The 27,352-nt window shown below is 37.2% G+C and overlaps 2 protein-coding genes across 14 annotated transcripts in view; both read left to right on the plus strand.

Annotated features, from left to right (window-relative positions):
* mmd (disintegrin and metalloproteinase domain-containing protein mind-meld) overlaps window positions 1-27,352 on the plus strand; it is a 49,289-nt gene that overhangs the window by 2,033 nt on the left and 19,904 nt on the right. For 4 of the 13 annotated variants that reach the window (XM_089265034.1, XM_018108022.3, XM_018108026.3 and 1 more), the window contains exons 2-19: window positions 7,343-8,461; window positions 14,747-14,797; window positions 14,907-15,109; window positions 15,503-15,559; window positions 15,775-15,848; window positions 15,942-16,014; window positions 18,356-18,502; window positions 18,579-18,869; window positions 18,943-19,112; window positions 19,186-19,355; window positions 19,656-19,819; window positions 20,335-20,499; window positions 20,592-20,736; window positions 20,821-20,992; window positions 21,427-21,546; window positions 21,718-21,895; window positions 22,088-22,238; window positions 26,451-26,589. In XM_089265034.1, coding sequence (XP_089121160.1) covers window positions 8,392-8,461; window positions 14,747-14,797; window positions 14,907-15,109; window positions 15,503-15,559; window positions 15,775-15,848; window positions 15,942-16,014; window positions 18,356-18,502; window positions 18,579-18,869; window positions 18,943-19,112; window positions 19,186-19,355; window positions 19,656-19,819; window positions 20,335-20,499; window positions 20,592-20,736; window positions 20,821-20,992; window positions 21,427-21,546; window positions 21,718-21,895; window positions 22,088-22,238; window positions 26,451-26,589 — 2,540 coding nt within the window. In that variant the 5' untranslated portion in view covers window positions 7,343-8,391. Of the gene's footprint in view, window positions 1-7,342; window positions 8,462-14,746; window positions 14,798-14,906; window positions 15,110-15,502; window positions 15,560-15,774; window positions 15,849-15,941; window positions 16,015-18,355; window positions 18,503-18,578; window positions 18,870-18,942; window positions 19,113-19,185; window positions 19,356-19,655; window positions 19,820-20,334; window positions 20,500-20,591; window positions 20,737-20,820; window positions 20,993-21,426; window positions 21,547-21,717; window positions 21,896-22,087; window positions 22,239-23,397; window positions 23,504-26,450; window positions 26,590-27,352 lie in introns of all 13 variants that reach the window. The other 9 variants (XM_018108025.3, XM_018108033.3, XM_018108028.3 and 6 more) reach the window with 6 other exon arrangements.
* On the plus strand, window positions 16,032-17,524 carry LOC108656150 (ubiquitin-conjugating enzyme E2-22 kDa). The gene has a single exon (XM_030388741.2). The coding sequence runs from the start codon at window positions 16,244-16,246 to the stop codon at window positions 16,841-16,843; it is 600 nt and encodes a 199-aa protein (XP_030244601.1). The 5' UTR covers window positions 16,032-16,243; the 3' UTR covers window positions 16,844-17,524.

The raw sequence follows: 27,352 nt of genomic DNA on the forward strand, positions 1-27,352 counted from the left end.
CATAGTTATAAGATCTGAAGGGTATGAGAAGTTGTATATAATTGCAGTTATTGGATATGTACTCTATGATAATCAAGCGCCACTTGCGATATTGAGATCTAAATTGGGATATACAGTTATTTCGTTAGAGGTTTCATAGTTAAATATGCTTTAATTTGGCTTGAATAGAAATATCTACATATTGTTAAAGGTATTACATGTGTATCAGAGTTAAATTTCGAATATGTCAAGAAGAAGAGTAATATATAAAAAAAAAATACATATATAAGGGAGAAAAATGTGAGACAATGACTTAAAAGTTCTTGATAAAATATATATGACTGGATCTTGACATATTCAAAATTGAGATTAGTCATATCCAAGAGAATATTTGAGTTAGTCTTAGAGGGAGTTGATCGCGGTACGAAGAGATACTCTGTCTCTCTTCCTCTCTCTCTCTCTCTATATATATATATATACATATATATAAAATCGTACTATACATGTATATTATACATATTTATGTTTCCACACACACTCACACATGCACATAAACATCAACTCCTACATATTTATTTAGTAACTTCATCTTCATCATCTTCCTCTTCTACTTCTTCTTCTTCTACTTCTTGTTGTTGTTCATTGTCTGATGGTATGCAAATATATGTGCATATTTATACATATGCTTCCTAATTATACTATATAAAATAACTGAAAGTATTGCCCCGACCACAGTTGTCGGTCTTTGGGCTTTGATGGGGTAGAAGGCAGCGGCCGGAGCAGAGTCAGAGACAGTGGCAACGGCGGCAGCGAAGGCGTCAGCGGAGGCGGCGTCAGCTGCGCATGACTGACAATCGCGATTCGAAAATTGTTTTTCGCCCGTCGGGCCATTTGTCCGGCGTAGATTAGATTAGGGGATTTGGTCGGCTCTGTTGGCGGGGTCGTGCGGTTAGGGGCATTTTAGTTAATTGGATATTGGATGCAGCAGCTCCGGCCAGTGCCCAGTGCCCAGCAGCAAGCATCTTCCGTTTTTGGGGCGGAGACGACATAACGTAACGTAACGTAACGTAACGTAACGCAACGTAACGGCATTAATATTTTCTTCGCCTGACCAAGTTGCCAAGTTGCCAAGTTTTTGGGCGCGTTGTGTGCCAACGGCTGCTGTTGGGCTTGGGCTTGGGCTTGAGCTTGGGCATGCGTCGATATTGTGTCGCTGCTCGGCTATTTGATATGGCGTACATTTGGGCTACAGCTTCGCATTTGGGATGCTGTTTTTGGCCAAAGAGAGCAGAGAGTGTGAGAGCTAGAGAGAGAGTGTGTGAGAGAGAGAGAGAGAGGCAGCAAGAGAGAGAGAGCGAGCGCTGACATTTGCTCTATGCGTGGGTTGTCAGCTGCCTGCTGACTGCCAGTTTTCTAACTTTGGGCCCAGCTCTGACTCTGTGTATGTGTGTGTGTGTGAGAGAGAGAGAGAGCGCTGCATATATGTATATATTTGTTTGTGTATGTCGGTCTTATGGCAATCGGCAAAATGCCAAAGCGGCTGTCGGCGGCGCCTGACGAACGTCCGGACCGCCTCCTGGCATCAGCAGCAGCAGCAGCAGCTGGCCCGCAGGGCACGGGGCGTCGGATTCCACAGGGCAACGTCTGCAAAATCTAAGAGAGCGAGAGCCAGAGCAAGTCTGAGAGCGAGAGAGAGAGAGAGAAGTAATGAGAGCGAGAGATTTGTTATGTGCTCCGTGTAGTTAACTGCCCAGACGATTCTTGAGCCCAGGCCGTGTGTTTTGTTTAGATTTATTTTTTTTTTGCTCATTCTTCTCTTCTCATATTTCGGTAAATTTAGGTTTATTATGCCCACTCGACGGGCATGAGGGTAGGCCTGTGCCATGGGGCACTTTAAAAGCATGGCTTAAGTTCTTTGAGAGCCCCAAGTATTTCAGTACTCCATTGTGCCAGGCTGAATTCCAATTCGATTGCGTTTAAGTTTCCTCTGGTCCGCATATCCCATTAAAATGTGCACGCTGCTCTATGGATGGCAGAGGAGGCGGGGGATAGCGGGCAGAGGTGGCGTCACATTTCCGAGCAGGCCAACAAATGGCCAAATACCAATTGGACCAAGGTTAAAAGCTGAAACCTTATTGCTACGGCTTATGTACATACCACATTCAGCCCAACACACACACACACTCACACACACAGCGGACACATCCAGGCAGCATCAGCCAAAATATGAGCCATAGTCAAGTTTTAAAATCCAATGTTGGCATGGAGACAAATGCACAGTCGCACAAGAGGCATGCGCTCCATCAGCCCCACTAGCGCGCTGCTCTTAGTTGAACATTTTTGCGGTTTATTGAGCGCTGGGCCTATGCAAAGCAAAAGATAGATTCCCCTTCAAACATGCAAAAAAAAGAGGAAACAAAAAAAGAACTAACAACAATGACCACTGCAGCACAGTGCCGCTGGCAGCGAATGCTGTGTGATTATGCAGCCGCATGATTGAAGCTGTGGCAAGTTGTTGTTGCTGACGCCCCTCTTTTCTGTCCCCCCCTCCACCCCTCCACCATTCCACCCCTCTGTCAACCGGCCATCCTACCACCCCTCTCCGGACCGCGTCAGGCCCAGCCCGATGTGCCCCAATGCCATTGCGGTTGTCATTAACAGGGTGGCCATGCGGATTATCTGTGTGGCCAGGGCTCTGGCCGCAGCAGCGCCGCAATCAAATATTTTCAAAGCGAGCCCTTGCCTCAGCCAGCAATTTTTCAATTGTTGTGTGTGTGTGTGCACGTGTGTGTGTGTGTGGAACGCAGTACCTTTTGCATACTTGGCTCATGGTATGTTAGCCAAATAGGCTCAAAGACCAAAAGCCATGGAATCATACAGAAATACTTTTCTGACTGACTTTTCACTTGGAGTGCAGTATATAAAGTTGAAAATAATATTTGTATAAACAAATATAAACATTGCCGAAACAAAAGAAGAAGAGGAAGAAGAAGAAGAAGAAGTTGCCTTGAGTTATTGCTGCTCTTCTAGGCGTGTAAGCTATGAACTTTTTCGGAACTTTTATGCCATAAAATCAAATTCAGTTTTGCTCTCACTTTGGGCAACAAGAAATATGAGTTTTAATCCAAAGTTTCGGCTAAGTTTTCATGCAGTTTTTGACAGTTGAGATTTTGCTGAGATTGATATCATTTATGATGAATTAAAAAACTTGTGTGCAATTAAATTATATTACTTATAATGAAATAATGAATCACTTGTGCTTAAATAATTTTTCGAATATTATTATAAATAAATAAAAAATAATTTATAAATAAATAAAAAATAAATAAAATAAAAAAATAATAAAATGAATAGTAATGAATTAAATAATAATAAAGAATATAATATAATAATACAAGAAATATTAATGGATTTAAAATTAAATTATAAATTTAATAAATGAAAACTATAACATAGTTTATTTTATAAATAATTCAAAATATAGATAGCAAAAAGCGAGTTTATAATAACTATAAAAATAAATAAATAAAAATAAATTAATAAAAATAAAATATAAAAATTAATATTTAGTTTTATTTGAAACAAATAAATGCTTTATAATTATAATATAATTTCATATTATATGTATAATACTTTCATTATTAATATTCACAATTATATAAATAAATATGGTCATAAATTTAATGCAAGTTTTAAATTGTAAAAGACTTTTTCTGTTGTTATTTTTGTACTCAATTTAAATAAAAATGATTTTTCAATACCCTGAACCCATTGAAAATGGATAATCAGGGTATAATAGTCTTTAACGGGTATATATAGTACATATGTATTCTTGATCCGAGCGTTGAGCGTTAAAACAATGATGATGTGATGAGTATTTTAATATAGATTTATGTCTATTTGATAGTACTTTGATTTCTGATATAATTCCATTTTAAAGCACTATCCGTTATTAGAAATTTTGTATTGTTATTGAGCGTAGCCAAATTATAGCATTTAATGAATGATATCTGTTTGTTAACGGACTCTCATTACGACTTAATATGCCATCAAAACACCCAAGCTCGGCCAACTAATTAGAATCGCCTCTTTGCCTTAGTAGCTGTGATGGCAGTAGTTGTAGTAGTAATACTAGTTCGCATACATACTAACATTATGTGTTGTAAATTACTATATTGCAAGGTGAAAAAAAAGGAAGAAAGTGAAAAGTTGACAAAAGTTGTTTAATAGCTTTGTTGTGCCAGCCAGCTAATTGTTGTGAGTAGTTAGTTGTTGATGGCGGCTAGGGGCTATTGAGACCAAAAGTTATGCTCTAAAGTAAAAGTTGGACAATTGTTTTAATTACTTATTTGATGTCAAAGCGAATGCAAGCAAAACAAAATAAGCTACTGCAAATAAAGAAGGGAACAAAATCTGAAATAAGATACTTATCGTAAAACAATAAAGTGTCTGAAATGGGGGAGCACAAAGAGCATACTAAATACAATTATAAAGGTAGCAAATGATATATATCTACATAAAGGGACAGACGGCAGAGTAGCTCGACCGTTTACAGACGAGTCGGGAAAAGTTCACAGCAAACTAATTTGAAAGAAATCGGGTAAAAGGATTTTTTCATCACGTTGAGCAGCTAATTGCCGTTATATGTATAGAGAAGGGCGGCGGGTGTTTCTCTTTCAATGAAAAGATTCCCATTAAGAAGGTTCTAAATTAATTAAAAAATTTAATTTATACTAAACTAAAATGATTTTAAAATATATAAAAAAAATACTTTATTTTGATTAAAATAAAATATATAAATGACTAGAAAAAGTAACTAATTTATAATTAGAATAATTAAAAAATGAATTAAATGATTGAAATATTTATAGCAAATTGTAGTTTTGTTTGAAATAGAATAAAAGAATATATAAAATTTATTTATATTTAATAAACTAAAAAATATAATTTTTATGGCATAATTTTTTTTAAATCGTATATATAGTATTAAAAATATTATGTGTTTAATTGCACTGCTTAAATAGTTATGAACAATATTTATAATAATTTACTTTTGTGTTTTGAATAAAAGAATAAATACAATTTATTTTATTTCAATAAACTAACAAATATAATTTGTCATACATATTATTTATTTTGTTTTTATTATATTTTATTATATTTATTATATTTTATTATATTTATTATATACAATATATCTATTTAAACATACTTCATACATATTATTGAAAATAGAAATGAAAAAAACAAAATATATAATATATAATATAATAATATTGAAATATAATATATAATATAATAATATTATATATTTTGTTTTTTTCGTTTCTATTTTCAATAATATGTATTAAGTATGTTTAAATAGATATATAGTTCTTTAAAAAAAATATAAATAAAATTTATAAAAAGCTGAAATATTCCTGAAAACTTCAATCTGACGCATATGAATATTGTATATATTAAGTTATATATATTTATTATATTATATGTATATACATATTTCATGACAACACACGTAAGGCTAGGTGGAGTTAAGCAGGGTCTGTTGTTTCAATTGTAATTTATTTATATTCAGTTTATTTATTATGTTGGTGTAGCATCTGTAAATCATAATTTAGAAGCTGATCAGCACATGAATGCTTAATTTATGTAGAGCCAAACGCCTTTATGCAGTATAAGGATATTGAAATTGGCGAAACACCATCTCAAAGGTCAGGCAGGAGTAGTTCTTTTGTGTGTGTAGGCTGCAGTGTCTCAGCAGCAACTGCTGTATGTATGTATGTATGTCTTTCAGTCTGCCCCTACAACTGTGTGCAAATTGAGATGCTTGCGGGGCACCGTTTGTTGTCTGTCGAAATATCCGATTCGGCAATATCTGTATGCGTTTGTGATTGGATTTCGCAGCGTGCTCCACCACCCCCACCCCCCAAACTGCAGCCCCAATGCACATATCAGCGGCAGCTGCAGTAGTCGGTGAGCTGTGTGTAAAGCTACTGCCAGTAAATGAATAAATAAAATTGAAAATAAAATAAATCAATTTAAAATTTAAATTAAATAATAAATAAAACCAGCAAAAAAAAAAAAAATAAATAAATAAATATAAGAAATAAAAAATTGCGTAAAAGGATTTACTTGAGCAGGTAATTGCCGTTTTTGTAGAGGGGCACGCAGCTGCATTGCCAAGAAGACAAAGATGCTCATTGCATTTAACATTGAGAATATCGAAAATGTACCCACTAATTGACTTATGGCGATAAATCCAATTATAAACGACGACAGCAACATCCGCACGGCAGCTGACGCTCGACAGTCAGGGACATTCGCTCACTCGCTCGCTCGCTCGCTCGCATCACAATTTGTTTACGTGTATCGGCGCACTGTGTGTGCACCCTTGACTGACTAGCCTGGCCTGCCCTGCCCTGGCCTGGCCTGGCCTGGCCTGGTCCGGCCCGGTCTGGTCTATCCATCCATCCGTTCGCATGGGGGTCGCGCCGCAATTAATTATTTAAGCTTTTCATTGCATTTGCTATGATTTAACTATGGCCCCTTTACGGCTGCCCTTGGCTAATTAGGCGCCTAACAGTGGATGTCAATCACAAGATTACTTTTTTATTTTTATTTTTATTTCTATTTTATTTTGGTTTTGATTTTGTTTTCTGCTCAATCATTAATTACAACTTGCTCATTAATAATTGAGTTAATGATTTGAGCCTTTTCAAAGATTTACAGTCAGCGTTTGATTGGAATCATTAAAAACGGAATTCGAGCAGGTGCAAAAAGGGGCACCGAGGCACCTGGGCTAATTCAAATCGGAGATAGAATTTTGCTACCAGATTTGCGGTCGATATTCACATTAGTCAAATTGTCAATTATGCCATTAGCTTGCCGTTTAATGCCCACTGTACGGCAGCTGCGCTCGCCTCAGCTCGAGCCACTTTGAAGAGCATCAGCAGTTGCTGCTCGGCTGCTGCCGATCGCTTAGTCGTGGACCAGTGATCGGCCAAGCGCGTTTAGCCGGGATAATACCAGACTGTATCTATACATAGTATACATATGCATATATGTATATGCACTGGGAGACATAATTCACAGATATTTGCTCTAGTTCATGCGCTGCTTAATGTAAGTATGTCAGGTTTAGACTCGAAAAGTTCAAGTTTGTGAAATGCAAATTGACTTACATTTCGTATTGAATATCTGAAGAGCATGAAGCTTTAAAAGAATGCTGCTCATGATTTCTATATATACATATTCATAAATTTTAAAAGTATTTCCTATGAATTTTCTATAACCTAAACCCATACATATATAATAAATATAACTTGCATTAACCTCTATATCTGTATATTCTATATCTTTGCAGATCAACTCCGTATGCTAGCAAATATCTATTGATATTGGCATAGTCCAGATGCCCAGTCGCTGGCTAAGCGAACAGTTTCAACATTTATTGTGATTGTGAAAAACGTTGAAAGAAATCGTGTTGTTTTTTTTCTGAAATTTTTTTGGTGGATTTTTTTTTTCAAAGAACGTAAAGAGCGTTTCTCAAGGAGAAAGCGAGAGAGAGAGAGAGAGAGAGAGATATATATACAAAAACTCATACTCAAGAAATAAAGTGAATGTTAAACAAGTGCTAGAACTAAGTGTGAGTGCATGTGAGAAGAGAAGAGGAAGAGCAACGGAAAAGGGGTCGTCGGGAAGCTGGCCAGCTAGTGCAGCACTGTGCAGGGCGCGAAATGATGCCGCAATATCGACTTGACCTGCACACTGACGTCAGCCGAGCAACACCCAGCCACGCCTGCCCACCACTGCCATACAACACAACCTCTGCCTCAGCCACAGCCATAGCCACAGCCACAGCCTCAGCGTCAGCCGCAGCAACTGCAACAGCAACTGCAACAGCAACAGCAAAAGCAACTGAAACAGAAACAGCAACAGCAATAGCAATAACAGTCCCAGCCTTAGCTTCTGCCACATACAACTGCGGAAGATCGAGTTAAGCAAAGAAAAAAAAAAAAAGGAAATAAAAATAAATAAAATAAAATAAAATAAATAAAGATAATATTAATAATACGAAAAGCAAAATACGGAAGGAAGACTCACACTCACTCACACACACACACACAACATACATACATACATCATTCGACAAAGAGAGCGATATAAAGAGAGTGAGAGAGCGAGAGCGAGCGAGAGCATTAGAGTCAAACAATTAGAAATTAATTTCAACAGAGCTTGAAAGCAATTGCGACAATCGTATGTGAGTGAGAGATTACACTGGTGTATCAAGCAAATATATAGCCTACCGGAAACACTTGAAACACTTCACGAAAAGCCAGTCCAGCTAAAGCTAAGCTACCTGCGCTCAACCAGAGCGCCAAGGCCAACGACCACGTCAGTGCAACCGCCGTCATGTGGATAACACTCACTTATTTGGCCGTCATCGTAGCCCAGCTTTGTGCCTTGGTCCACGCCGCTGGTGGTAAGTGCACATCACTCTACTATATAAGCAATATACTCTCATATAAATATGTAGTCTAACTAAACTTAAAGTTGAAACAAAAGTTCGACTATATATGATAGGCCTTTAGAGTTTATAATCAGTCAACCATATATAGTGCATAATAGCTGAAAAACTTTACAGTTCATTATCTGTCGATAATATATGATATATTCATATATTCATTTTAACTAAAAATCGTTAAATTAAAGTTCAGTGAACCATATATGATATATATTAACAGTCTGAATAAAAGCCAAAGCCTAATAATTTCTTGAGGTATTCAAATTTAATATAAACTTTTAGGCAGGCTTATAAAATGTTTAAAATAGGATTTCTTCATATTCCATAATACATTTCATTTAATAATACTAATATATAGTTCGGCATCTGTTTTAGGGTTATCCAAAGACCAAATAAACTTATTAATAGCAGCGATAAGTTTGAACTGATTAGCCCAAATTTCATATACGAGATTTTTATATTATTCAATCAACTATATAGAAGGCTAAGTTTACAATGAAATAACAGTAGCCCTATAATATTTATATAAAATATTATATATATATATATATATCAAAAAACTCTTAAGACTTTTCTGAGTTGACCAAATATTTATAAAATATAGAATATATCATATATTGTATGTAATAGAAGCAATATTAAGTAGATTTATCTATTGTCAAAGACGTGGAATATTTTTAGTATTACTAGATTTTCGCGGCAAATTTATATATTTATCGGCTGTTGTTTTTATTTAAAATATGGAATATCTTACACATGCTTTTGATAATTTAGCTAAAAGTCTAGTATTAAATGCGCACTTTTTTGATTAGGCATCAAATTTATAGCTTAAATTTTAAAGAAAATGTACTATTTGATGCATTTATATAGGAGCTGCAGCTACCACTTCCATTGAGGATTTTTTTGTTAGCTTTTCTCATGCTGTTGAAGTAAGACTTATATGTTTTTCCCCAACTACCCCAACAGCATTTAAATCAATTGCTTTCTGCAACAAACAAATCTTCTTTGGAAAATACTTTATTTGAAGTTACATAGAATAGAGAGATTTGGAAGTCCTTGTTAGCGAGAAATCTAACTTTGAGAAACTTAAAAAAATAAATAAAAAAATACGAATGACAAATCATTTATATTTGAGAGAACTACAAATGTTTTCTATGATTTATTTGGTTTGCTACAGAGACCTTGGCAGAACTTCTCGTTGTTCAACTGGCTGTTATTTTAATTTCTCATAAGAAACATTTCTATTGAAAACAAGTATAAATTTTCCTCAAAAAATAAAATTAATTTAATGCATTGCTTAAATTTGCATATTAATTTAAAACATGGATGATTTCTTGAATTTATCCAATACAAATATTTCCTTAACTTATCTTGCTCATAATATGCTGATGGATATTAATGCCAAGAGTGTTATTCATCAGTGTTATTCATTGCTAAACTCTATATTTTTGTATATTGAAACCCACATATATATTGGTTTTCAAATCGTATGAATAGTAAAGATTACGCTTTGGTAATTTCGAAAATTATTTAGAAAATGCAATGAAATATCCAACTTATTACAGTATTTCGTAATCCATGTTAGCATATACCTACTTTCATTTTTCTCTCAATTCATATGAAATACATCCATTGCCCACTTCTATATGGATTAAAAAACATTCGCTTTAATAAGTAAACCAAGTGTCTATGCTTTTCCTATTACATCAATTCGCTCGAATGAGCTTTGAAACTTTGCAATCGAAAACCGAGACGTTTATTAAACATTCTCTGAAGCAAAAACTTTAAATATATAAGTATATCTAATATATATACATATACTCAATCCATATACATATATCAAATTTAGCTGTTATATTGCATTTTTGTTGTTGTCTGGAATCTCATAAAATGTAGTTTACTGTAAATGAAATTGTTTCGTAATTTCTTAGTTAACCAGGCCCAAAAATGCTTTGTAAGTAACTCAGGCTGAGAAATTTATAAAATATTTACTGTCAGAGCTTACGCTGAAAATTAGATTTTGCGAAGCATTGAAACAGGACACTGCGCCCCATGCAGGCAAATGATAAAGAACGTTGCTGCCTGTCAGGCACACGGCTCTATTAAAGGCAGTTTTAAAGTATCTCTTTTTCCTTTTTTTTTTGCGCTCTTTTTTGGATTTTGCTTTTCTCTTTATTTTTTATTTTTTTTGTGTGTTACGCTCAACCCTTGAGGAATTTTATTTTTACAACACATGTCACGCTTTCATCTAGTTGCTGGCGTGATTTAGTTTTGATTGATGCTCATTTTGTGGGATTTGGTCGCAACTATGTGACTGGGCGAGTGGGGCATACCCCACTTGGCGTGCAACAATGCAGAGCAGCAGCCCCAATATAAACACATTGTGCAAATATAACGCAAGTTTTTCTTATTTTTCTTGCTGTTGTTGTTGGTTTTCTCTCTCTCTCTCTCTCTTTTTTTGTGCGTTGCCAGCAGAAATTTTCAGCATTGACAGCAGTCAATACTGATGAGGGCTTTAAGCGCGCATCGATGAGCAAATAATAGTGTATGCCTTAGGGCATATATTTGCTGCCTTTTCTATTCGAGTTTTTCTGTTTTTTGGCCAGCAGGCGGGCGTAGCATTGCTTAATTTACCACATCAATTAACTGTGGCCAAGAAGAACAAGAGGAAGATGATGAAAAATAAACTTGTTTAAATTTGAAAAAGTTGCCAATGTGCACTGTTATCCCAGGCTGTGGCTGAGGCTTTGCCTCTTTCTGTTTCTCTTTTCGCCCACATTCTTTTTGTTTCTGCTATTGAAATGTTCCGACTGAAATGGATGGGAACGTGCTTTTGCATTTATGACTCTGTCATCGTTCTTTGATTTCCCTTTTGTGCTCCAGCCACACACGAAGTAATTGTCCTCAGCTCACAAAGTGGTTTTGTGCCTGCGGTTAGAAAATTGAATACAATTATTTATGCACTCACATATGGATCTTTGAAGGTATTCCAAACATCTAAGCCAGTTGCGCCTAATGGAGCGGATACCGATTGAAAGACCAACTAATGAAAGTTTGACAGTTTGCAGAGTTTTTCAAAGTGAGAATATGAGGGTTTTCTATAAGTTTTAGCATTGACAGTATAAATGCTAACTCAAAGATAATGGATCTATTCAGTTTTGTGGAGCTCTTCAGTCGACTGGTAATCGATAGTAAACATGTCAAAGGGATGGAGCTATCGATAGTATAACGATTGTTTCAAAGCTGGACCTAACAGCTCTACAAAACTGATATTTGTAGTTGCTAGAAATGTGAAGCCATACGCTATGCATATTCTATAGTTCTTGGGTACCGAGCAATGTCTAGGCTGAGCAATTTTCATGTCTATTGTATTAAAGATGAGGAAACTAAATTTTTATTAATAAATCAAATTGTAGGATATACAAGAAATAGGACTTAAAGTTATCTAATAATAATTTCCATTAGTACCATCGTTATTTATAGCTGATAAGACGATATATCGAACTAAATCCATAGATTTTACAAATAGTGATCGATATCGATACCATGGGATTGGTGTTATCGATGGCTTTAGCAGCTCAAGTTAGCCATTGAAATTAATTTTAGCTATACGGGCATTGACTGCACAATTAATATTCAGAGAGACTATTAATGGTGCCATCGTCGCTTCACTTAGCTCCATTTAACAGGGTATTCCGCTGTCCGCTCACGTCAGTCAATCGAATGGCAAACATGTTTGCATTTTCATTTCTCGTTTTACCTTTGCTCTGGCTATTTGTGGTTTCTGTTTGTGAATGTAACTGAGTTCTTTAAACTATGCCACGTTTCAGACATGCCAATACTAGCCCCTTGGCTGCAAAAATAATTAACTTGTCCGGGGCACTTGTTGATTGTGGCTTTTCTGTTATGTACGCTGCTGCAACTGATTGGCCTAGTCAAAGAGACGACTGAAGGGAAAGAGAGAGAGAGAGAGAGTGGGAGAGAGATAGAGAGAGAGAGAATGAAAGCATGAAAATGGATGAAGCAATATAGAGGCGAATTTAATCAAGCTATCGAAATACCTTTTTGCATTATTGACATTTTGAACATTTCTAACTTTGATATTGACTGGAAGTTGGAGAGCTGGAAAAAGACTTCATCAAGTGCATGCCAGCATGTGCCACATATATGTACGTGTGTGTGTGTGTGTGTTTGTGTGTGTGTATCGTACGTCTGCACGCACGCATGCCCCATGCATGCATGCATGCAAACCCGCATGCACGCACAAATTCACTTTATTGGCTTTTATGCGATGCGAAATGAATGCTCTCATGGCATCCATCTATGGCAATTTCTGATTATTATGGCAATTTACGTACATATATATACATATGCACATATATAGCTCGATATTGTTCAAGTTTAGTCTTTTGGCAAACAGTTTATCAATATTTGATAATTCAATTTGCCAGCGCCCATTGAGCACTTTATGTTTCCATTGTTGCTTCGATTATGCTCCTAATTAGTTGCCAATTATTGAGTTTGTGCAACTTAATATCAAAGTGCACACACACACAGATAGAATGATGCAGCCACACCCACACACCCACATCACTTACACTTAGTTAATTGTTCAATCAAAATTTCTATTGTGCCAAGTGCTAGATGTAGCGCTTTGCCGACAGACGTTGCTCGGGCTGAGCTTGCCATCAGACTTCAGTTGGCCCTGGCAGCAACCTAATATGGAAACTCTGTAAACGATTCCATGGTGCCTTGTTGTTGCAGTTAGTGTGGGCAAAACTTTAGCCGAGAAAACCAATTTGAATGTATCGAAATGCTTGTTATGCAACAACATCGACGCAATTCAATTTCTAATTAATTGAGAGTTTAATTTCGAATATTGAAGGCGCTTCCAAGGCGAATAATTGCAGGGAGGGGACGGTATGGGACATGGCCAGCGTATCGTTTTAGAATTCCTACGCTTTACCGTCGTATACGCAATTTGGCAAAGCGTTTGGATTCTGAAACAATATATGGTCAAAAGCATCAGCGATTGGTTTATTTGTAATAAATAACCAGGCGAACTTTGACTTGATTTGAGGCGGAACGAGATCTTGGACAGGTGCTCACAGTAATGAAGTGGAACAAAATATATCTATTTAATTAATGAGTTGAGTTTTTGAACTCAAATGCCATCAGCTTGAAAATACAGTTACCTTACAGATATTTGTGATAAATTGCAAAGCTAACTTTGACTTGATTTGAGATAAAGAAAAGTACCGTTGAGTTCTGATAATTCGTAATGGCATGGATATCATATTTGATCGATATCCAGAATTTGATATTATCGATAATTATCGACACGCATTTTTTCAAGGGGATAGAATTTTTTTCGATTTATCGCCATCTTTGATTTAGGATGAATTAGAAAGGCTCGACTGTATTATTAAATTATTCTCATGTATAATAAATATTTACTGTTTCTTGATTAGCTAGGTGATTACTTTAGCATTGCATAAGGATAGGAATAACTAAATTATATATTTTCTGAAGAAAATTAGTCTTATATCCTTACTGACATCTTTACTGACATAAACTTAAAGTAGCGATTTTATTTTTTCCATTTTTATTTTATATAAAAATTACTTAAACATTATTCTAGAAAAAATCAGTGGTTTGTGATATATGCTAGGAAACCATAATATTATGAAAATAAAGCAAACATTGATTGAATTGAATTTTTTGTATATATTTATAAATAATTATTTACTATTCACTCAGGTCATTTCCTTAATATACAGTCGAAACACGATAATTCGAAATGGCAAGAGGATCAGATATTTTTTGGTTTACACAGAAATTTAAATAATCGAAAATAATCGAGAATGAATTCTTTTAAAGGGGGTAGGATATTCTCTAAATTTATCATGATATTTGATTTGACAGGCTGCAAATTAGCGAAACTCGACTGTATTAAAATGACAAATTTTACGATAGGCATATGGAATAATAATATCGAATGATAATGTAATTGAATATGTATATAAATTCATTACCATAAAATACATATCCAATCCGTATATACATAAACTTCACTGCCATCAGACCCAATGGCTATGTTTGTTTACTCAAATTGAATTTAAGCCAAATATTTAAGCATAGTCTCTCTTTAAGCTAGTATACAAAAACAGTTTTCTTATAAAACTCATCTTTAAATAACATCAATCGCAATTCTAAATTGAAAATAAAAAATTTCCATTGCAGAAGCTGATTACACACTCGATGATTCGTTTTGGAACGAAGAAAGTCCAGTTGGTAAGCACATCCAGCCATTGTAATACTATTTTCCAATTGTAGCTCACCTATCTGTGCTCGAGTTTCCATTTATTAATATACCCATTCTGTATGACCAATGTGCGCTCAGGTGAAGTGGAACGCTTGCTCAAAGAGTATAGACAAAATCAGGAGCTTGTGCGTCGTATTGGTGGACATTATTATCAAATTATCTATCCGGTACAGCTGCGTCATCACGAAAAGATGGGAATCTCCACACGTGAAGTTAGCCCTCCAAAGGTACGCAAAGATTTGCATAAGCGAAATACTAGAAAAATCGAATCAAACACAATGGTATGTTCATATTTGGTCTCATTCATTCATCATATTTGTTTGCTCCATTGTTTTTTCACAAACACACACACACTCACTCTGACACTCACATTAACCTCATTCTCCCACTCATGTTAAGCTCGAGCTTAACAAAAGTAAAAACCAAAGGTTTCTCATTGAAATACCTTTGGAGGCGAGAGAACCTTGGCCAAAGTCCAAGTTTGTTTGGCTATTTGTTTCTTCCTGCACACTGTCAAAACTTTATACACTAGACGGATGATGTTTAGAAACTGTAATTGAATATTATATAATCATATTTATCATTGCACTTGTTGTGGTCGGTGTGCTGTGAGAACCAAATGTCGATTCATAGGCCTTCAAGTACTATGTGTTTTTTTTTTTATATGTTTTTAGCCGGGCCAGCGACCACGCCCACACGACGACAGCGGCTTCAGCAGAGGCAGGACAAAGGTGTGTGCCATACCATACAGCAAATTTAAATATACAAACATATACTATATAGTTGCACTGAAATCCAATCAGAAGACTAATTGGAATTCATTTCGCATGCTCAAAAGAAAAATGAAAAATGCTTTGATTAAACGGACAGTTTTGGTGTCTTGCACAGATTTCTCGTAATAATGCGAATGCCAGAAGCTGAAAACGTAATTTATATTCCATTTCAGAAACATTTTCATCGCACCTCATTGCTGATCAAGGCATTTAATCACAAATTCCGATTGGATTTGGAACTGAACTCGTGAGTAGAAAACTCTCTGACGATTCTTTCAGATCTTTTGCATTACATTTCTTCTGCTACCCCCGCTCTCCCTCCCTCTATTTTCTTATATAGTCAACTACTTTCACCCAACATACAGCAGAAGCACTATCATGTCAGTGGATATCAGGTGGATGGCAATCGACATGTAAGTAACCCAGAGCTCTATTGATTTCCAGTTTGTTTGCCTTTTTGGGGACGAATCTAGCAGTCGTTTCCTATAGTAGTATAAATACTGAAGCGTTTCGTACATCAACACAAAGAAAAAATCACAAAAAAAAAACCCAAAAAAAATAAATAAAACTAAAAACAAAATAAAATCCTTGGAAGAGGACATACTAAACAAGAATAACCAGAAGACACACGACTGGCACAAGATGACGAGCATGGCTGAGGCACGTGTCAAGCGCGAGTTCAAGGAGGCGCTCAGTGGCGAAGAGTTCTGCCAGTGCCAGATCAAGATGGAGCTGGTCAACGATAACTGGACCGAGCTGCGTGGCGAGATAGCCGGGCCGCGTGGCACGCCCTATGAGGGCGGCAGATTTGTGCTGGATATCAAGGTGCCCGACAGATATCCATTTAGTCCGCCCGAGGTACGTTTCATCACACGCATCTGGCATCCGAATGTTTCGTCGGTAACGGGCGCCATACGCATGGACATCCTGAAGGATCACTGGGCCGCGGCCATGACGCTGAGAACCGTGCTGTTGTCCCTGCAGGGCATGCTCAGTGTTGCCGAGCCGGACGACTGGCAGGACTTTGTGGTTGCCTATCAATTTAAGCAGCGCCATGATCTATTCCTGCTAACAGCCAGGCATTGGACCAGCGCCTATGCGGGCGGCACGCGCTCGTTTCCCGAACTCGATCTGAAGATCCAGCGCCTCAAGGATATGGGCATCGATGAGCATAAGGCGCGTGCTGTGCTCTCCAAAGAGAATTGGGACCTGGAGAGGGCAGCCGATTGTCTATTTCTATAGGCGCGCACTGCACTGGGATTAGTAAAATCAACGACAAGCAACAACAGATCCAAAATCATAGAGTGATGTATCAACTCCATTATGTGGCCCAACTCTATCTAGTCTCAACAGCAATCGCACTGACAACAACAACAACAACCACGCCAACTACAAAAATAACAGTTTAAAATTCCAAATTCAAGTCGAACTTCATACAGCTGCCACGGTGGGCCCAATATACCAGAATGCAGAGTGTAATCGTTGGACCACGGATGCTACAATCAATTTACCACGCCCAAATTTGTATAACGTAGTAGTTAGCCGGTTCGGAAAATTGCGAAATTTCTTTGCCGTGTAATTTTGATGCTTAGCGCCAACATTCGGAGCATTGCAGCCGCACCAGCTGTACGTGTTTGTTTCGCATAGCCAGGAATTGGATCTATATACCCCAGTGTCCCAGCATCGAATACTTGGCTATTCGAAACAAGTATGGACATCGGATGGGTGAAATAGGTCCGTTTGTTCTGTTATTTTTGAGTGCATTGGTACATTGCAGTTGATTTAGTATAGGTATACGAATATCGTATGCAACAGATCCCCAGGGTTTGCGCATATGCCTTTCCCTTGTTTTGCTAATTATCAATATTACTTGCACTTTAATAATCATGCACATCAAATACAAAAAGATTTTCAAAATATAAACCAGGTCTATTGTTTTCTATGCAGTTTTTTTTTTTGAAAATGGGGTGCGAGCCACTAACCAGACAGACCCATCTCGGTCGAGCGCATGAAGAGAAATGAGTGTGCTTCCTGATATTTTCGTAGGAGGAGCCGAAAAAAGTATGCGAAAACCTTTACACTGCGTGTCCGGTCTATGTGTTCTATGATTAGTGATAAAAGTCTACAAAGCTGTAAAAAACATCCGTAGTGGCTTCACGCAACGGTTCTGTGTCATTGATACTATCGATGATGCTATCGTGATCGTTCGAATAGCTTTGCAAGCTTTCATTATTAAGTAAATGATGATAAAAGTAAATATCATTTGCTCAGAACGAAATCAATCAACTTTCAATTAAACGACTTAGGTTATATTTTAATAATAACTAATGAGGCATAGAAATTATTATCTTTTATATTAATATTGAAATTACTCATCGGGATCAGGTGTCAGAATTTTCAGCAATAGGAGGTGAGCCAGGAAAAAGAATATGAATTTACCTGGCAGTAAATTTACTTACAAACGTTGCGAGACGATATAGAAATATCGCACAGAATCAATCGATCTATCGAAAAAGTCAATGTCCAGCGTTACTAGTGATGCTGCCGATAGCTCTAACGGATTTGGCACATGTGCTTAAAGGAAAATATACGAATATTCTGGCTGCTGCCGACAATTACGAATGCGTCATAAATTCATTTTCCACAGAGTCTATTCTGGGCACAATGCAAACGTGAATAGTCAAAAGTATTATTATTTATAGTATCGTATTCTAAGCCGCATCGATTTATTTATGAAATTGTATTCTCTTGCAGGACATCGAGCATTGTTATTACCATGGCACAGTGAAGGATTATCCGGGCGCCAGCGCCGCCTTTCATACGTGCAACGGCGTCAGCGGCGTAATACACATCGGCAACGAGACCTTTGTCATCCATCCGTTCTACGGCGGCGATCTATCGGTAGGGGCTTAGCTTGATTGCCATACATACATACCTACGTCATATTTATGCAATTGCTATGACTTTACTTCTATAGAAACATCCGCATGTGATTTTTGAGGCGCGCACCAAGGCGAACAAAGGCTGTGCCAATTCGGGAAATTTGGACTCGTGGCGCTTATCGCGCCGGACCAAGCACCTGTCCGCTGGCGTTGTTGATGAGATTCATCCCAATGGGGCCGGACGCTATAAGCGGGATGTGCGCGAGGCAACCAAATATATTGAGACGGCCATCATAGTGGATAAGGCCATGTTTGAGAAGCGCAACGGCAGCACGCGCGCCGAGGTCATACACGATGCCATACAGGTGGCCAATATAGCTGATTTGGTAAGTCACAAACACACACTCACATACACACACACACATGCACATCTATATGTATTTCTCATAATGTCCTCAGTATTTCCGTACGCTAAACACTCGTGTGTCGGTGGTGTATATCGAGACGTGGGGCAAGAACCAAGCGGCCATTGATGGCAGCAAGGACATTAGCAAGGCCATATCCAACTTTAATGACTATACGGTTAGGAATATATACCAAATCGAGCGAGATACCACCCAGCTGTTATCGTAAGTACACACGTACACACATACACACACACATACACACACATATGTACACGTGCTTTTACGAATTCCACAGAGGGGAAACGTTTGCCGGAGGCGAGGCTGGCATGGCCGTGCCGGAGACCGTCTGCACGCCCCGTGCCGTCGGCATTAGCGTCGATGTGAATGTGTATGAGCCGCACCTTTTGGCGGGCACAATGGCCCACATGATTGGACACAACATTGGCATGGGCCACGACGATGGACGTAAGTAGAGGCGCTAGCATAACACATTATAACTAAATTCGGCATAGATGCTTTGCTGTCACTTTCGCTTACCGCTTATCGTATTATCGGTAACAATTAACGCCTTTCCTCAGTTGTTAATTGTTATCGATTTGGCTGCTTCGTCAAGCAGAGTAAAGCCGTAAGCTATGATAACAGTGATAACAATGCGCGCTGGGCCTGAAATTTCAATTATTGCAAGAATTTGCAGCCGCTTTGATGCTGTTGCATTGCCATTGCCATTGTATTGTGTTTTCATGCAAATTTCACACATTCATCCAGGTGAGGAATGCTTCTGTCGGGACTGGCATGGCTGCATTATGGCACAATCGATTGTCGGCCAAGAGAATGTGCAGCCATACAAATTCTCTGAATGCAGCAAAAAGGACTACATTGACGCATTGCGAACGGGTCACGGGCTTTGTTTGCTCAACAAGCCAAACGAGGTGAGATGGATGCATACTATTGCAACTACTGTTCCCCTCTCTGCCTCACCCTCTCCCCCTCTCTATCCCTATCCCTCACCCTCTTCCTCTCTCAGTATATCAATACACAATAGGTTCTCAGCTGGCTGTGCGGTTGACCGTTATGAGGGTTAATTGCTGCGAGTAACTACATCAGCACAGATAAACGCGCAGTTGAATAGTTAGCTAAGTACTGTGACTAACTCGAGAATACCCTATAGCAATTAGATATAATGACAATGTATGAACAAAGTCGGAAATCTCATTGTTCTTTGCCCCTCTATAATTTATTTATGGTATTTGTTTTAAGGTTTCCCTCATTGAGTTACTCTAGTTAAAGATCTTGCAGACATTTATAGAACTTACGTAACTTTCCCCCAACCTCAATCAAGTTTAAATCAATCGAAACACAATTCCTATTAAAAAATGGCAAACCTAATTTGTTGTTCAGAGGAAAAAAACAGAAATTGACTTATGTCTATCCATATCACTTGCAGATTGAGTTGCGCCGCAACTGTGGCAACAAAATCGTCGAGGAGGACGAGGAGTGCGACTGCGGCACATTTGAGGAATGCGCATTGGATCCCTGCTGCGATAGCATCACATGTAAGCTCAAGTCCGAGGCCCAGTGCGCCAGCGGTGCCTGCTGTGACCAATGCCGGGTAAGTGAGGAAATGTGAAATGTGGCATGTGGCATGTGAAAAGTGGAAAATGCGTTTGCTTTTGATTTTTAACACAATTGCGTTTAATCCAGCTGCGACCCAAGGACTACATATGCCGTGACTCCCACAACGAGTGCGATCTGCCCGAATACTGTGACGGCGAGATGGGACAATGTCCCGCGGATATCTACAAGAAGAACGGTTCGCCCTGTGGTCTGAGCAAATCGGGTGTATCGGGTAGGACGATGACTGCGAAATATGGTAGTGCAGCACCTTTAAATGTCTCCAAATTTTCTCCCCTTTTCTCTGGTCCTCTTTCAGGCTATTGCTTCCAGGGCTACTGCCCCACGTTGACACTGCAGTGCGAGGCCATTTGGGGCTACGGCGGCTTTGCGGCTGACCGTCAGTGCTACGAACAGTTCAACTCGAAGGGCTCCATCAACGGGCACTGCGGACGCGATGCCAACGATCACTACATCAAATGCGACCCTGAGTAAGTGCAGACGCCTCCCACCGATTCTCGTTTGCCTCTTTACTAACTCATTTTGCATGCCCAAGATCTGAATTGACTGCAAATTATCAAACTGAAGTGCTCAATGTTTACATATTGCTTGAATAGTTATGAGAGTTGCTTTTTTTTTTTGCTGGCCATTTTTTATTCAATTGCTTTTCAATTTTCCAACAGCGAGTAAAACTAACAAAAATATACGAATTCAGCATGAATAAATCCAAAATTGCAGAATTACTGTTGAAATGCATTAATGAAGTTAACTTGAACGATTATTTAACAAATTGAAACGGAATTTGCCAGCTGTACTTCAATTACTTTTGATTTATCCAATCAAGCGCTTGATATGGGCGTAATTTGTGTTGCCATTCGTGTGGATAGTTTCGCTTATCAATAATATTTATTCATTTATACAACAGGAATGTGCAGTGCGGCACGCTCCAGTGCAAGGAGGGCGAGAGGCAGCCTGTCAATGATGGCTTCGACCAGCTCTACTCGCGCACGATTATCTCCATCAAGGCGCAGGAATACGAATGCAAGTGCGTAGCGAAACTAACAGTTGTGTGGGGCGTGTGGGTGTGGGGGGTGTGGCGCGAGGCGGGGATCAATAATTCCAATATTGACGATGCCTATGGACACACAATGGCTTCTATATATATCTATATGTATCTATGTATATATATGTGTGTGTGTGTGTATGTATTTCGCAGGGCAACCAGCGGTCAATTGGGCTCGAACAACTACCCGAAGCACGGTCTGGTCAAGGATGGCACGCCATGCGGTGAAAATTTGATTTGTCTGAATCAAACGTGCGTCAGCCTCTTTCCGCATGTGGATCAAACCAAGTGCCCAACAAACAAGCAGGGTCAAGAGTGCTCAGATCGTGGTGTAAGTTCAAAAACTGGAACACAAAACAAAAAGGCAAAAAATCAAAAAAAAAAAATTAAAGAAAAAAAATATACACATATAGAAAAAAAAAAGAAAATCAACAGCTGCCATGCAAGTCACTTGTATACCTTCCCACTTACATATTTCTACCACATATTTCCCCCTGCTCCCCTGGTTCACTGCACTCCACAGTTCTGCACAAACGTGAATCGCTGCTTCTGCGATATGGGCTGGGGCGGCCCGGACTGCAGCACGGTGGTGCTGCTGACGACACCACTGCCAACGGAAGCGTTGCCAACGCCGGAGAATACAATCAAAATGGAGAAGAAAGAGACTCCATATGGTAAGAACAATGCCAGGCAGCAACAGCAACCACATATTGGTATCTCTACTAATCGAATCTAATCACAACAACTTAATTAGAATTACAATAATTTAACATAACTTTACCATGGCCGGCACCGGCGTTATGGAGAGGTATCTGTTATGTACCCATTACCGTACCGTACCGTACCGTACCTTACCGTACCGGTACACTCCAACTTGCCACAACTAAACTCAATTAGCGAACTCACACGGTCTCTCGATAAGTTTGATAAATGATTTGATTGCAATTCGATACCATCTAAATACAAAATGAAAACAAAAAGAAAGAATTAATTTCGATAACTCGTATGACAATGGTAATTACATCGATTGCTAGCCAGTTTGTTAGGTGATATGTATGCATATATATATATATCTGTCTATACGTATGTATCTATCTGCGCAGCGACAGGGCTCTGTCTATATATACATAGCTTATAGCCAGTCCTACAACAACATAAAATCACAAACTCAATTCATCAACGATCGGCTCGAGCTTCAGTATCAGTATCAATTCATACATTCCAATTACAATTGATATCCGACTATTCTTTCGTCAAGCCAAAACATAGCAAATGTTCTGGGATTCTGAAAGTTAGGAAAATACGTATATTTATTATTTATTTAATGCATCTTGTTTTGATATTTTTTTTATTATTTTTTAACTAGGCAAAATATTATGAAAATATTAGATATACATATATTAGAAAAAGATTATATATATAAATATGTATATATATATTTTTTGTATTTATTTAATATGTTAGATTTATAATACAGTTACAAAAACATTAAATATTTATAGACATAAAATTCATGATCAAATTTGAGGGAAACAAACTTTTTTTTTTATAATATGTATTTAATAATGTATTTCAAAGAATTCCTAAGTAATTCGATTTATTTTTTAAATTCTAAAACCGATTGGACGAAAATAATTTATAAGAAAACTATTGGAGAAATGATTGGATACGATTCGATTTTATATAGTATTCAGATTTCAGAACAATTGCCACACATTTACATACAAACCCAAATAATTTGGAAAAAAAAACTTAAAAAAAAAAAACAAAAAAATCGAAAAAAGAAAGAAAAAAACAACAACAACAACAATAAATTGCAACCACCATTTCCAGGCACCTCTGACCAAAATAGGATCAGCACATTAACCATGGTCATCATTTTAACAGTTATCGTCAAGTGTGTCTTCATTAGTTTTGCAACACTGGCCGTTTGCTACAGGTAGAGTACCAAGCAAAGTCTCAACAATCGGTTACACCGATCATGCGCTCACATACACGCACACAAACACACACACATGCACACACGCACTGTCACACTCACACAAACACACACCATACGTACATGCGCACATACGCACACATGCAGACGCTCACATGCACATGCAGAAATACGCAAGAGCTTAGAATACTTACTCAAAAGTGTGGCAACAAAATGAGGGCTATGCATCCAACATTCAGACGTAGGCCTCATTGATCTGAAGTGAGAAAACCCATCTTAATTGATGCTCAATGTTGTTGCATGCTTCCAGCTGAGGGGTCAGACTTGGCAGATCTCTTTTGCTCTCCTTCTTTCACTCACTCGCTCACTGTCTCTGTCACTCACTTGCTATCGCTCACCTGAGCACGCTATCTTCAGCTTACGGATGTTGCCCACCTACAAAACATATATGTATATACATATGTATGTATGTGCTATGTAGTAAATAGTTTCTCTTGCTTGTCTGACCCACAGCAACAATATATTGCCATACTATAAATGTGCGTATGTATGCATGTGCTTATCGATGTATGTGTGTGTGTGTGTGTACGTGTGTCTGTTTGTGTATTTGTGTGTGTGTGCGTGTGTGTGAGCGTGTGTCTCTGTGTCTGTGTGTTTGTATGCATGTGCTCGTTTGTTAAATATGTTTCACAAACATCATATGTTTGTATGTATCGTATGTATATATGTATGTGTGTACATACCAGCCCATAGTCTGCCATAAACCAACGAGGTTTCTTTATTAATTAGTTATGTCTGTATGTATGTATGTGTGCCCCGTTTTTATTTGTTTCAATACAATAGCTGCATACGATGCCTGCGTATGTGGGCAATAATGAAAATATACATATATTTTCAGTTTAATATATGAATTTTACTTTTCATTTTGTTTGTTTGTATTTTGATTGTATTTTTTTTTTTTTGACTGTGTTTCGTCCGTTTCATGTATTTTTCATATCGCTGTGCGTGCTCGTCCACATCTCCCATGTACATACATTGTCTGTATGCGTATGGGCAGCATACATTCGTATGTGTATGTATGTATGTATGTATTCATGTTGTTAAATACTTGATGTACGTATACTTACTACCTGCGCGCTGTTTCATGCTATCGAGTAATACATATGTATGTGTGTGTGTTAATAATTTTCGGTTTCGTTTTAACATTGTTGTTCTTCATATCAAATGCCGTGTTTGTCTGTATGTAACTAAGTAAATCTCACACACACACACACTCTATCTCTTTCTCTGTCTCTCTCTGTCAATATATATAAATATATATATATAGCCTATATGTATTCATATGCTGGACACCAACAGCCAGACACAACATATACATACATACACTCGTATTCATACTAATCTGTAAATGCATTTCTATTAACAATCACGCATTCACGCATACTACAAACTAGACAGACACGCCCAGTTTGCATCCTCCGCCGACCCATCTCCCAATCCTCACACGCTAACACTCTCTCTCACACACACACACACACACAGCCACACTCGTACACAAATGAATACATAAGAGTTTTATTTTGATTCTAATTGAATTTATTTCTATTTCTGATAATTTAACTAACCCAACGCAAATCTTGAGTACGAGGTATCAATAAATTTACATACATATATATGTTTATCTGTATGTATGCAATTTTGTTTTCACATGTCTCACACTCAAGATTGTCCAAGTATATGTCACATATACATATGCGCATCTGCTAGGGCGTCTCTATCATAGTGTATTTGTATAGCTTGGATTACCATTGTCATAGCCTGGGTGCTGCCGAAAATATAAATATCAGCAGAAACATAAAACCAAACAAAAATTCATAAAATGCAAAATGAAAATTTAAATGAAATGAAAAGCAGTTCGAACTCGAGGCGCAAATGTGAGAATCGTTCGATTTCGGCATCAATCGATCCGTTCTTGTGGCCATATCAAAGAATAAAATATATATACATTCACTTACATATATTCATGTTGGGCCAACCAACAGCGGCACACAATCTATAAATAAACGCATATACATACATACATGTATATGTATATCAATATTCATATGTATATGTATATGTCTATGTATATGTATGTATGGCAAATTCCATTGCCGAATTGCGTTTTCTTGTGTGCTGAGCTTCAATATTTTTGTGACACCTGCAATCACACAATAATTTAGATGAAAAAAACAAAAAAAAACAAAAATTGAAAAAAATGGAAAAACAAAATATAAATAAAAAATTACCCAACACACATATAGAAGATGAGAAGGAAACGTTCAAACTGTTATTTATTTGCTTGTTTATTTATTTTCTTTCGGCCGACCCACCACCCCAACTGCAAAACTGATATCGACGACAACATCAACCAAAAATAATACCAATATGCATATATATACATACATACATATATGCACATTTATATATATATAACAAAATCTCCTTGTATATATATATATATATGTATATGTATGTGTGTGTGTATGTTTTGTGTATCAATAAAATGAAAAACAACATAAACTATATACATATATATGTATATAAATACAACAACAACTACAATAACAACAAACACCTGGTATCTTACAACGTAACGTATGCGAATTTAACTATATATATATATTTATATATATATATATATATATATATGTATATCAAATGACTTAAAAATATATATTCTCCGAAAAAAAAAAAAATAAACTAAACTCTGCCAATACACCATGGCGTATGCATAATATATTGTCCATATCTTCATATACATATATATGTGCATATGTTGAATGCACCCCGAAACTAACAACACAAATGCACACACATCTATACACACTTACCCACCTACACACACACACACACATACACATCTACACATCTGTATCGAAACAAATGGCAAAATAATCTCGTATAGAGAACTACCACGGCTCAAATACAGTGTTCCTAGTCGGTGTTCTAATGTCAGTTGTAGGGTTCGTTTTTATAACATTCACCTTGATGGCATTGTGCTACAGGTCAGTTGTAGTACATAGAAACTTCTCCCTGTGTCTGAGGTTAGTTGAAAAGAAGTAATGAAAAAGCCAGCTCTAAATACAAATACAAATTACAACAACAAAAATATTTTTTAAAAAATACAAAACAAACGAAAAAAAAAAATACAAAAACAAAAAAAAAAAAAAAAAACTGCAAAAGAAACACTAACAAAAATCGAAAAAAAAAAATACTCTATATTTTGTTAATATGTTTAATTTTTGTGTTTCTGAATTTTATTCATCCTTTTTCTCTCTCTCTCCAAAATGTTGAGTCGTAGTTTTATTAGTACATTTCCAACATGCATACATATGTATGTATGTGTGCATGTATGTATATATGCCCAACTGTCTGTATCTACTGCATACATACATCGATATGTACATCAATGTGTAAAATTTGAACATAGTCTCAGATAATATTTTGTGTGTTTTCTTTGAATCCATTTATCAATGTACATAATCACATGCATATACATATATATGGTATATATCGGGCTGTACATGTGTGTGCATAGTAAACTAGTCGCACACACATATACATACGCGCCAAGTGTAGGTATATACTAATATATGTATATGCATATATATTCCGAATTTATCGCTTGTTGGCTTCATTGTCTTTAGTTCAGTTTTTCCCCGCCCAAACGAAGAAAAGCTCACACTTGTAAATAGTTTTTTGTACATACACTTTCCTGCCCCCCCGCCGAGCCCCATTCTTAGACAATAAATATTCAGTCGTGTATGTACATATGAATGTATGCCTATCGTATCGTAGGGCTGCATG

This window comes from Drosophila navojoa, chromosome X (genome assembly GCF_054131105.1).
Source record: "Drosophila navojoa isolate 15081-1374.11 chromosome X, UAZ_NAV_1.0, whole genome shotgun sequence".
In the NCBI taxonomy this organism is placed as follows: Eukaryota; Metazoa; Arthropoda; class Insecta; order Diptera; family Drosophilidae; genus Drosophila; species Drosophila navojoa.

What these genes read in the sequence shown, in the direction of transcription:
- LOC108656150 (XM_030388741.2), top strand. Translation starts at nt 16,244, where the DNA reads ATGACGAGCATGGCTGAGGCACGTGTCAAGCGCGAGTTCAAGGAGGCG.